General features: G+C 39.4%; 1 protein-coding gene across 3 annotated transcripts in view; it reads left to right on the top strand.

Moving 5' to 3' along the window:
- Nucleotides 1-13,400, top strand: part of pitpnm3 (PITPNM family member 3) — a 60,803-nt gene that overhangs the window by 17,322 nt on the left and 30,081 nt on the right. For all 3 annotated transcript variants that reach the window (XR_008388323.1, XR_008388322.1, XM_053647837.1), the window contains exon 3: nucleotides 6,581-6,685. Coding sequence is in view for 1 of the 3 variants with exons in the window: in XM_053647837.1 (XP_053503812.1) it covers nucleotides 6,581-6,685 (105 nt within the window). In the remaining 2 variants the exon portion in view is untranslated. The remainder of the gene's footprint in view (nucleotides 1-6,580; nucleotides 6,686-13,400) is intronic.

The raw sequence follows: 13,400 nt of genomic DNA, 5'->3' as shown, positions 1-13,400 counted from the left end.
TTATTTTATTCTGGAATTTTGTGTTATTGGAGTGTATATATAACACATCTCAAGCCGACTCTATTCTTAAAATGCCTATATACAGCCCCAATTCTGAAAAAGTTGGGACAGTATGGAAAATGCTAATAAAAACAAAGAGGAGTGATTTGTAAATGTACTTTGACTTGTATTTAAACAAAAAACGACAAGGTATTTGATGTTTTACCTAATCAACTGCATAGTTTTTTGAAGATAAACGTTTATTTTGAAATTGATGCATGCAACACGTTCCAAAAAAGCTAGGACAGGGGCAATTGAGGACTAATAACGATGTGAGAAGTTGAAATAAGAAGGTGATGTGAAACAGGTGAGGCAGTCGTCTAATCATAGTATATAAGGAGAATCCGAAAAACCCTAGTCCTTCAAAAGCAAGGATGGGTCGAGGCTCACCAATCTTCCAAAAGATGCGTCCGCAAATAATCAACACTCTGAGAATTATTGGGGAATATTTTCCCTAAAGAAAAATCGGTAGGATTTTGTGCATTTCACCTTCTATAGCGCACAATATAATCAACAGATTCAATGAATATGGTCAGATCTCTGTGCGTAAAGGGCAAGGCCAAAAACCACTTCTGAATGCGTGTGATCTTGGATCCCTCAGACGTCACTGTCTTAAAAACCGTCATGAGTCTGTAATGGATATCCTGACATTCGCTCGGGAATACTTTGGTAAACCTGTGCCACTCGACACCATTCGCTACTGCATCCACAGATGCAATTTACTATTCAAAGCAGAAGCCATACATCAACACTGTCCAGAAGCACCACCGACTTCACTGGGCTCATTTGAGATGGGCAGTTGCACAGTGGAACTGTGTTTTGTCGTCCGACAAAAAAACATATTTTTATCAGCCTCAGGTTCAAAACCAGCGTCTGTCATGGTATGGGGCTGTGTCAGTGCCCATGGCATGGGTAACTTACACATCTGTGTGGACAGCATTGATGCAGAAAGATATGTACACATTTTGGAGCAGCATATGCTGCCATCCAGATCAGGACAACGCCAAACAACATTCTGCCCGGATTACAAGCGCATGGTTGCGTAAGCAGAGAGTGCGGGTGTTAGCATGGCCTGCCTGCAGTCATTGCCTGTCTCCAATTGAAAATGTGTGAAATAAGGCAATGAAGACCCCGAACAGTTGCGCTGCTGAAGAACTGCATAATGGATGAATGGGGAAAAAACTTAACCAACTGGTGTCTTCAGCTCCCAAATGCTTAATAAGTGTTATTAAAAGAAAAGGTGATGTTACATAGTGGTAAACAATCAACTGTCCCAACTTTTTTGGAGTGTGTTGCAGTCATCAGATTTGAAATGTGTATACTTTCAAAAATAAATTAAATTTACAAAGTAAAACATCGAATAATGTGTTAATAATGCGTTTTCAATATAGTACAGTGTGAATTGAATTTTCAAATGACTCTTTTTGTTTGTTTTTTTGCATTTTCCATACTGTCCCAACTTTTTCAGAATTGGGGTTGTATTTTTAATTAATTTCTGTGCTCTTTTCAGTCTCTCCAGCCCAAAGCCTGTTATCACTGAGACTGCCAACTAGTTATGAATATTTATAAGCACATCTCAAGTATTCATTAATATTCATTATTTGGCCCATGTTAGTTCTAAAATACAGTATAGCTTGACTGAATGACGCAGAGACAGATAGCAAAATATTCAACAATGAGGGCATCAAGAAAACTGAGAGTGGTGACTTTATTCAATTTTATCAGCAACAGTCCACTTAGTTATAGGAGTCAGCAAGGCACAGTGACTTTAGCTTACTCCACTTAAATGAGCTAGCTAATGACATGGCCAACAAAGGGAGATGTATTTTGCATGTCAATATAAGCCATCTTTAAAACAGCAACCTGCATAAAAAGGAGATGCAACATAAAACAAAGGCAACCTGAGTAAAAACACAATACAGTTTTTTTTTTTATGGAAGCAAAAAAAAGTTATCCAACACTTATCACCCATGTGAAAAACTAATTGCCCCCTTAAACTTAAATCTTGTTGTGCCACCTTTAGTAGCAATAACTGCAACCAACGCTTGAAGATCAGTCTTTCACAGCACTGTAGTGAAATTTTGGCCCACTCTTCTTTGAAGAACTGCTTTAGTTCAGTAACACTGGAGGGTTTTTGAGCGTGAACTGCCTGTTTAACGTCCTGCCACAGCATCTCAATTGGTTCAAGTCAGGACTTTGACTAGACCACTCCAAAACATTAAATTTGGCTTTTTTGAGCCATTCAGAGGTCGACTTACTCCTATGCTTTGGATCATGTTCCTGCTGCATAATCCAGTTCCGTTTGAGTTATGGACTGAAGATCAGACATTCTCCTTTAGGATTTTCTGGTAGAGAGTAGAATTACAATTATTAAGTTGCCCAGGCCCTGAAGCAGCAAAGCATCCCCACGCCATCACACTTCCACCACCATGCTTAAGCATAGGTATGATGTTCTTTTTGTGGAATTCTGTGTTTGGTTTACGCCAGATGTAACGGGGCTACTGTCTGCCAAACAGTTCCACTTTTGACTCATCAGTTCACAGAACATTCCCCCAAAAGGTTTGAGGATTATCAAGGTGTGTGTTGGCAAAATTCAGATGAGCCTTAATTTTCTTCTGGGTTAGCAGTGATTTTCACCTCACCACTCTTCCATGGATGCCATTTTTCCCCAGTGTCTATCTGATAGTGGAGTCATGAACAGTGACCTTTATTGATGTAAGAGAGACCTGTAGGTCATTTGATGTTGTCCTTGGGTTTTTTCTGATTTCCTGGATGAGTAGTTGCTGTGCTCTTGGAGGAAATTTGGAAGGTCGGCTACTTCTGGGAAGGTTCGCTACTGTGCCGAGTTTCTTCCATTTGGAGATAATGGTTCTCACCGTGGTTCTTTGGAGTCCCAGAGCCTTTGAAATAGCTTTGTAACCCTTCCCAGACGGATGTATTTCAATCACCTTTCAATTTTTGCATAGTGTGTTACTGGGTAAGACCTTTTAACCAATTCATGCTGTTGAAAAAGTTTGATTTAAGTGTTGATTTGATTGAACAGGGTTTGCAGTAATCAGACCTGGTTGTGTCTAGTCCAGCTGAACCCCATTATGAATGCAGTTTCATAAATTTGGGGAATTTGTAACTATGGGGCAAAAACATTTTCACACTGGCCCAGCTGGTATTGGATAATGTTTTTGCTTCAATAAATAACATTATCATTAAAAAAAACTTTTTTTGTTTTTTACTCAAGCTGCCTTTGTTTTATCTTAGATTTTATTTTAATTTCCGAAACAATTTAGTATGAGAGATACACAAAAACAGAAGAAATCAGGATGGGACTATGTACCTGATTTGGAGGCCAGGGAAATACACTAAGCAAAGCCTGAAGGTATTCAAAAGCCTTGATGCTTGGTCCTACTTCAAGGTGGGATTTGTTGGAGAAATTAAAGTGACAAGAACACCAAAAAACATTCTGGTTGTGTGTGGACAGGTATATACAAATATTTTTATTTTGTAAAAAATTTTTATCCGGTAACCCTTAAGCTAGCTAGTCCTAGTTTGTTTGATGCTAACACTGCTTCCGCTTTCTAACGTTATGTATTTGTGAAGATAAAACAGAGAATGAATGAGCCCCCATTATTCATCATGGAACTAAGCAGCGTTTAAAAAGAAAATGTGCAAACTATTAATCATTGTACAACATGAATACCAGATGCCAAAACAACTTACACTTACACTGCTGGTCTTAGTAAAAAAAGGAGTGAATGATTTTTTTGGCACTCTGTAGAATGATAGCTCCGAATTCTTGTTGAATCTGTTAGCAAAGTCGATCGCACAACAGATTTTTTCCCATTTTAGATGTGTTTTTGCGGAATTCACGCTGTACACTAACGCTGCCGTTCAGTCCTTTTGCCACTCAGTGGACATGACTGCGGCGAGACGTCACGGCTACAGTGACGTCATGTGACTATCAAGCAGAGCAGTCTGACCGATATCTCAAAATTTTCATTTAAGTCTTGAAGGTGAGCAGGATATAGTGCTGCTTTTAACTGCTATTCAAGGTATCTTTTTTTCTTTTAAAGATTGACTAGCTTTGGTTGCCTTTAATTTGTTTCGATGTGCATGCTTCCCCCTGAGTAAAGTATATTATTTCTTGTCCTGTTGCTCAGGATGAGAAACTGACAGCTGGTGTAAATGAGGCACAGCAGGTGTTTATTTCTTGTGACTGTTAGATAACTGTATGATATCCTGCATAATGCCTTTCCACACTATAGCATTAATGATATCTTATGTTGTTTCTGTGATTGTCTTCTTCACAAGAAGCTTTTTTCCCCTCTAACAATCATCATATTTGTTCTGGGTGTCATGTTGTTTAGTTTTGATAGATTGGCTGTTTATGTATTCATGTCCTTTCTGGTGTTTTATCTGTTGCAATTTAAAAGCACAGCTAAATATTGTGTGGAGTGAAATGAACATCACCTTAAAAGGCACACGATTGCCTATTTTGCATTGGCTTTCTATTACAAATAAATTAGACAATACAAAGTATATAATGTAAAATAATTGGTCAAATAATGTGATTAAAGCAAGCATACCAAATGCCTGAGAAATCTGAGGAACTCTGATTTTGTTTACGTTTCAATCTTATTATAGACAATTCCCCAAGGGTCCTTTACTTCCTCCTTTAGAGTTTAGAGGTTTAGAGTTTCCAGATACATTTACATCCTGATGCATTACATCAAATGAAATATATATTGAAAGAAATATTGGAACTGATTTTGGAAGAAAAAACAGTGGAAAGTGGATAAGTTTTTATGCTGTATAGCTGTATATCTTTTGTACATCTGACAAGAAATGGTAACTGGGTATCTTGGGTAACTGGTAACGGGGTATCTGCATTTTATGTAAGGCATGATTAGATTTAATTAGCTGGCCAGATAAAGCAGTGATTTTGTACCATGGCAGGACTAAAGCAGCTTCATGACAGGATGAAATCAGCTCATGGTGGGACTAAAGTAGCTCCATGATGGCAGTAAAACAGCTTTATGGTGGCATTGAAGTAGCTCCATAGCAGGATTAGTATCTCCATTGCGGCAATAAAGTATCTCCATGGCACAGTTAAAGCAGCTCCATGAAAGGACTAAAGATGATTTATGGTGGGACTAAGGTAGCTGCATGATGGCACTAAAGTAGCTCCATGGCAGGACTAAAGCAGCTCCATGGCAGCCTTAAAGCAGCTCCATGGCAGGACTAAAGAAGCTCCATGGCAGCCTTAAAGCAGCTCTATGGCAGGATTAAAGCAGCTCCATGGCAGGACTAAAGAAGCTTCATGGCAGCCTTAAAGCAGCTCTATGGCAGGATTAAAGCAGCTCCATGGCAGGACTAAAGAAGCTCCATGGCAGTCTTAAAGCAGCTCTATGGCAGGATTAAAGCAGCTCCATGGCAGTCTTAAAGCAGCTCCATGAAAGGACTAAAGATGATTTATGGTGGGACTAAGGTAGCTGCATGATGGCACTAAAGTAGCTCCATGGCAGGACTAAAGCAGCTCCATGGCAGCCTTAAAGCAGCTCTATGGCAGGATTAAAGCATCTCCATAGCAGATGTAATTCAACAATATGATGGGACTAATGTAGCTCCATGGCACGTCTAAAGTTGCTCCATGGTGGGACTAAAGTACACTATATGGGCAAAAGTTTGTGAACATCTGACCATCACACTCACTTCCTTCCTTCCTTCCTTCCTTCCTATCTCCTATTTTTGTTTCTGATTTTAACTTTACTTTGATTTCTTTTGTGTTTTTCTATTTTTTTAGGAGCAATTTAAAGCTTTCCTTGAGGTGTATCCCTCTAGTTGCTTTTCATTTAAGACATTCTTTTCAAATGTCAGAAGAACTCAATTCTATTTCTTCCTCTATATCCCTCCATTTTTCTTCTTTCTCTCTCTCTCTCTCTCATATAGCTCTCACTATTTCATTTGCTGTACTGATCAAATCCATTACTTGCTAAGTGACAATAAGATCATGGCCATTGTAGCTCCTTAGAAATGCGACAACTGTCATTTCTGTGAGAGTATGTCAAAACTTAACTTTACAGTCTTCTGAAAGCATTGAAGTGACAAGATGGTGGAGAGGGATTGTGAAGAGTGGCCTAATATCTGCAGAGCTTGATGGAGGCAAGCAGACCTGACAGAGTCCTGTCACAGCCACCCCTCCACATTCTGCTCTTGAGGACAAAAGACTGAACATGTTGCTGTCGCACCATGCATACTGATCTATCAACTGTTCCATCCTGTCTTGCACAGAAGAGGTCTGTGGGTGCCTCCCAAAAACAGTGCTTTGTCATTAGGTAGTCCCATTGACAGGAAAGTTGGTGAACATTACTGGTCTTTAATCTACATTTGATGTGTACAATTCATTTAGACTCTCAGAGTTTAGTACAGCACAAAAGACAATAGTGCAGGAATGGATCAACCAGAAAGAAACCAGATTGTATGTCATTAAACTGAGAATCTCCATACACAAACTGTTGTTTTTTTGTCTGTATGTTGTTTCTCACAGAGGTACTAGAAGGGAAGACTGCTATGCTGTTGGGAATGAGTCAGTGGAACTCCAATGACCTGGTAGAACAGATTGAGACTTTGGGGCAGATTGGCCAGACACAAGGTAAGAGCAAAAGGAATTTATATCAAATTTGCAGTCACTAAAGCAACTTCCCAATGAAGCACCGCTGGAAATATTATTATAACACAAAACTTCAAAACTGAATAGAACAAAACTGTAAGAACAAATATGGGTACAGAGCAAATGTGAGTGTTTCTCAAGTTTGTAAGTAGACTTTTCTCAATCATGAGGCAGTTTCTCATTGCAGAAACGTCTCACCAATATAAAGGTATTAGTCATGCACCGTAGATAGTGCTAATAATTTAGCTAGCGCAAATAAAATAACTATGTGTAAATACAGTGGATATAAACAAATATCTACACACCCCTGTTAAAATGTCAGGTTTCTGTGAATTAAAAAAAGTGAAACTTTTAATATGATTTAGCAACCAACAAAATGAAAGTGAAAAAGAAATAGAAATGTTTTATGAAAAAAAAAACTTATAATAACCTTATTGTACAAGTGTGCCCACCCTTTTATAATTGGGAATGTGGTTGTGCTCATAATTAACCAATAACATTCAAACTCATGTTCAAAATGAGACAAGCTGTTTCTGTAGGATTTTCTTGATGTCTCCTCTGACTGCTGATGTCTCCTCTGACTTCTGAGACTGCTAGACTACATAGCATGTACAGGACCTCATTTTGGAGAGGGGTACTAAAAATGACCAAAACATGAAGACATTGAAAACATGTACCATGGAACACCATGAAGACACCACAGTGGCATTATCAAGAGCAGGACAACCCACCAAAATTGCTGAAGCTGCCAAAAGAAGCTCAGGAATATCTGACAAGCACTGGTCACTTACTTATTTTTTATACTGTGTGTATATGTTTATCACTATTTATTACCCCACATGCAATGTGAGTTCTATTGTTTTGTCTTTGTGTTCTTGCATATTGGATTTGAAATGAAAGAAAGGCAAGAACAAGCTTGGATTCCATGTTTCTAACTGGACTGAGCATTGGAAGGAGTAGGTGTTCAGTGGGCGATAGATTAATTAGTCTGTCACAGCCTGGTGTGCTAAAGGCAGACATTAATTAGGAAATGCTGCTGAAAAGGCTCTATAAAATGCCACTGGTGGGTGTTCCAGTGCTAGCAGACACAAGCTTTTAAACATTCTAAGCTGTGCTCCAAGGTGTGGATTTCAGTGCTTTTAGGTGTATTATTGTACACAATGTCTGGTGTTTCATTTCGCAATCCACTTCTATCCTGCTTAATTTGCTAGACGTTGATGCTTTCAGACGTTTAGACTGTACTAGGGATGTCACGATACCAAAAATCTAGTAGTCGGTACCGATACCACCAAAAGTACACGATACTCGATACCAAAGTTGATACCACTGTGTGGTATAAAAATAAAATTAATAAAATAAAATTAAAAAAAACTCTCCTGGAGGACATCGTCCTCTGGCTGATACTGGCAAAGAGAGCGAGAGGGAGGGAGAGGGGGAGGGAGAGGGAGAGGGAGGCGGGGGAGGGTATTTTAGTTATCAAATACTGTCTGACAATGACTCTCCGGAGGTGCATTCCTAAACTCGCGCACGCACACACCTTATACTCTGAATGCATTCGTTTAAATTCACGGATATGGTGGCAGGCCAAAACGATGTATTAAAAGCATGAACATTTGAATAATTATTAGTGACATTAGGCTACATTTATCTGACAGGACACGGGCTGAATGGCGATGCATGGTGGCCCATTAGGAGGTAGTTTATAACATCGCAATGCGTTAGCGTCGTTAACAAATAACTGGCTATCGCAAACATTACATGGAGCATAACGTTAGCTGGTTTCACGGCCGCAATGCCAGCTGTCTTAAACAAACATAATATAGGACCGTCTTTCAGGTGCTTCGCCAAATTCCAGGTGTTTCCTCGCTTTGTTTGAAATGAACGATAGCATCGGTTGCACACTGGAAACCGATACTAGCTTTCCTCTCAACAAGTCGGGGCGGAGCTAAACTTGTTAAGCTAAGCTAAACTTCTGTAGTTTTTCCCGTGTGCTTGTCGGCGTTCCTCTTCTTCTTCACCACTTGTGGACCGACTAAAACACTTGTGCGTATTTGCTTCCCCCATCAGGTCCGGAAGAGTCACAGCCTCGGTACTTTCGGAACTTTCGTTACAAACGGTACTAAGGCTACTGCAGAAAAACAAGTACTGTCATGTTTTAAGAATGTTGGTACCGACTTGGTAGCAAAGTATCGGTTCTCGTGACATCCCTAGACTGTACTATTTAGCTGTAATGCTCTGTGTGAAAGCAGGTAGTTTTATTAGTGGTTGGTACATCAGCCAACCTGTATATTGGGCCAATGTTGGGCATTGGTCTGTTAAAAACAGACATTTCTGATACAGGAATTTGTGTGTATGTTAAAGTGCTAGACCAAAGGAGAAATATAATATCTGTACATCTATAAAGTAAATAATGTAACAAAGCTGATGTGGGCCAGGACACAAATGCAAGTGGAGATATTCTTTTCTTAGAAACAAAGGGGGGAAACAGCTGAACTTATATAAGGTAACTAATTAGGGGAACACAAAACAAGTGCACACAAACACAGGAAGTTGCAGGGAAATATGTGCACAAAACAAGGTCCATAAAGAAAACAAGGTCCATAGTTTGAGAAATTGTGGAGGAACATCAGTGGCCTGCACAGAGCCCTGACCAAATCCCACTGAACACCTTTGGGAGGAATTGGGACTTTGATTGTGAGCCAGACATTCTCATCCAACATCAGATCCTGACCTCACTAATGCTCTTGTTGCTGAGTGGGCAGAAATCCTCATAGCTATGCTGCAAAATCTAGTGAAAAATCTTCCCAGAATAGTAGAGGCTGTTATAGTCTCAAAGGGGGGTAACTTCACATTAATGCCCTTGGTTATGGAATGGGATATCCAGTAAGCTCATGTAGGTGTAATGTTCAGATGTCCACATACTTCTAGTCATATAGTGTATTTAGCCCTGAGAACAAACAGAGTGTAAAATGTTATCTAGTATTCACTAAATAAACAATGATTGTTTGTTCTGGTTCACCATGTTGGTGAACGTGGGAGTGTGACATGGTGCATAAAAACAGTGTAGGATAGGTAGACAGGGGTTGTTTATTCACGGATGTGAGTTGCGTGCTTCACAGAGTTGCTGTGGATTGAAACATTGGTTAAATTGGAAGCATATCTGTGTTGTGAGATGTGTGTGAGACACTGAATATATGCTCCAGGGTAGAGGAGTTCATTTGACTGTTTATAATCTCACTTCTGCTCCCAAAGCAATTCTGAAAATGAAAGAATAGGTTAATGGATGGATAGGTGGATGCGTGGGTAGGTGGGTAGATTAATGGATGGATGGATGGATGGATGGAAAACACTGCATCCTATGGTCTCCTATTTTAATGAAGGTGGCATTTTCTACTGAGTTGCTGCTGGTTGTAAAATTTGCCTAATATGCAAACTTCAGATATCTGATTTGTGCCCATTCTAGTTGAAAGCTTTTGTACTAAAAAATAATTTTATTGAACATTACTGAAAATATAGGGCCTTTGTTGTCCTGCGAGCTTTATACAATATGTGTCTGCCCACTCAAGCCTGTGTGAAAGAATAAAACCTGACTCTTTTGGTGTAAATTTGCCTCTATGATGCTGACAACCAGATCAACACTGACTACGTTTGTGCCCATTAACTATTACATCGATGGTGCAGCTTCACAGTGTTGCTGGCTGAGCTGTGTGTAAGAAACATTCCTTTTCCTCTTTAGCTTCACTGCAGTGGTGCAGTTGCTACTGGCAAGAGCTTGCCTCTGCTTCTACTGTAAAGGATCTAACATAAGCCAGTGAACAGGCAGCCTGTTCTGCAGTCTCTTTTTCTTTCTCTCATTCTCTATCTACAGTTTCCATGCCATGTTTAATCACTCCTTTATGTTAATGTATTGTTCCTAACATAATCAAGCTACTAAGGTATGTAGTTTTTTTGTACATGGGTGTTATACTATGATAGGAGCTTCAGAGAAATCTGTAGCTTCTAATAAAAAACAAGCCTAGTCAGTAGCACTACTGAAAACCCATTATGTTTCCATCAGGTCAGGGTTGGATTAGAGCACATGCTGGGTATCAATAAATTAGAACAAATAACTAATTAATCCAGAACGCTTTTGTAGAAAGTAAAATGCACTTCCTCTAGTTCCAGACACTATCAAAGACTTTATCCACTCTGGCCATCAAAGGCTCTGGCCACTCACACACACACACAAAAAAAAACACATTCGTATTTGTATTAATGTATTAATACTAGCTTCTACAAGTCACTTTTATTTAGCTGACAAAGCTACAATGCAACAAAGAAAGTTTGAGGGGCATGGGGTGGGGTATTCTAGTAAGGCTGAGCTTTTTTTGAGGCATGCTTGATTATTTGGTCATTGGATTTCTACTTCTCCTGAAGCAGTGCTGCATTTTTTCACCCCTAAAGAAAATAGACACAGGCTCATTAAACCTAAACACAAAGTCTAAATGAAGAAAAAGCGGAGTTTGCTAACATGTACTGTATGAAAGTGCTAGAGTTGGAAATAGAAATAAATGTGTCTGCTCAATTTTATGCTGTATGGAGCAATGAACGCAGCCGTGTTCTCTCTTTCTTGCACCTAAGTACCATATCATATCATACTTAATTAACACATTTCTATGAAACACAACTCTCTCTCTCTCTCTCTCTCTCTCTCTCTCTCTATATATATATATATATATACTGTATATATATATCTCATATAGGTTTTCTGTGTAACAAATGTCTTGTACTTACGTGTATACTCCAGTTTATCAGAGGTACATACTCATGAAACATTTACTCTGTTACAAGAATAAATTGAACTTGTAAGAGTAGTTTTAATGCATTTTTCCTCAGCTAAATACAAAAATATAGTTTAGGAGTACATGTCATTTTCTTTCATGAGTCAAGAGAGGTTTTTTTGCAACCGGTAATATTTGTTCCACTCAGCTGAACAACAGAATTGTATCAGACAATTGGTCTTTGGTTTGGTTTGGTACATATTAGCTTCATATCTTACTCTTTTTTTTTGGTTCAATTATTGGTCAATTATCTTTGGTCAGACAGATTGCATCTGCATGTCAGATCAGTACAACATGTAATCACTATGAATACTCAGGATTATTTAAGGTGAAATCTCACCTGTGTTCACCTCTTTAGAATGCTCTTAATCTGTTGAATGTTGATGGTTTCAGATGATTGAGATGTAATCATCACAGATAAGGTGTTTACAGTAAACAACAAAGCTGATTGTTTAGCAGGACTAGTTTGAATTTACATTGAATTAAAAACACTCAATTTGAGTGCAAACAGTCACGTTTGTTCATTCAGTGTTGTGTTATGAGCAGGGGGGAAAAGTACCACTCTTGTGGTCCATTGCCCCAATGCAAAGAGTGGTGAGTGGAACTGGCCTACAGTGGTAATTTTTCCAATCTTCAGCTGTCCAGTTTCGGTGAGCCTGCACCCACTGAAGCCTCTGATTCCTGTTCATGGCTGATAGGAGTAGATCCTAATGTGGTCTTATGCTGTTGTAGTCCATCTGCCTCAAGGTTCAATGTGTTCCTGTCAGCTCGATCAAGTCTGGCCATTCTCCTCTGACCTCTCATGAACATGGTGTTTCCGCCCAAAGTACTTACTGGATGTTTTTGGTTTTTACACCATTCTGTATAAACTCTTGAGACTGTTGTGCATGAAAATTCTAGGAGATCAGCGGTTTCAGAAATACTCAGCCCAGCCTGTCTGGCACGAACATGCATGCTATGGTAAGATCACATTCTGATGTTTAATGCAAACCTTAACTGAAGCTCTTGACTTGTATCTGCAAGATTATCTGATTGGATAATTGCATGAATGTGCAGGTGAATTGGCTAACCTAGCATTCACAGCAGCTTGCTGTGGATATAGAATGAGAACAACAACAAAATTTCAGAATGCTTGGTGCTAGTCTGGAGGATCAATACTGACTTGGGCGAAGTCCGCCTCACTTAAAAAATTAGGCCATCCCCAGAAGGTATCCCAGTTTTCAATATGATCCACATCTTTGGTGGCACACAATCTTTTTAGCCAGTTATTGATGACAGAGAAGGGGTTGAATGACTCTATGCTACCACAACCCCAATTCTGAAAAAGTTGGGACAGTATGGAAAATGCTAATAAAAACAGGAGAGCTTAGAACTTCAAGCTTGTTTGTTAGTGTGAGCTCTGGTAGTGATTTTGGAGGCGAATGAGGCTGGGTATGGTGGTGTTCGCATTTCAAGTTGACTAATTAGGTGAAATTAACTGTGGCCAGCATTTATTTAGGGTACAGTTGTAATCCAAAGCCATATTCCTCATCATGACCTCATGGTGACACTATTTTGCGGACTCAGTCATTAGACCTCAGCTGGAGACCAACGGATAGGCTGTGCAATCCAAGCAGCACCTGCAGATCCAATTCAAGGTCAGTCCTCCTCGATTAGGGCTGCGCCTGCTGCTCCAGAATCTACACAATATTTTGCTCCACACTTCAACGTTTGTATCTGATTAAGGTCAGCCCATTCTCAGTGTTTCCCTTACTACTGTGTTTCGTATTGCTTGTTTTTAATGTACGCCATACTTTTTACTAATTTCTTATTAAATTATTAAACACTCAGAATGACAGTGTTGGGGTGTCTTCCCACTTTCCAACAAGTCTGTCTCG

Source organism: Ictalurus furcatus, chromosome 17, assembly GCF_023375685.1.
Source record: "Ictalurus furcatus strain D&B chromosome 17, Billie_1.0, whole genome shotgun sequence".
In the NCBI taxonomy this organism is placed as follows: Eukaryota; Metazoa; Chordata; class Actinopteri; order Siluriformes; family Ictaluridae; genus Ictalurus; species Ictalurus furcatus.
Note: the sequence above shows the minus strand (reverse complement) of the source record. Positions and strands in the feature narration are given on the sequence as shown.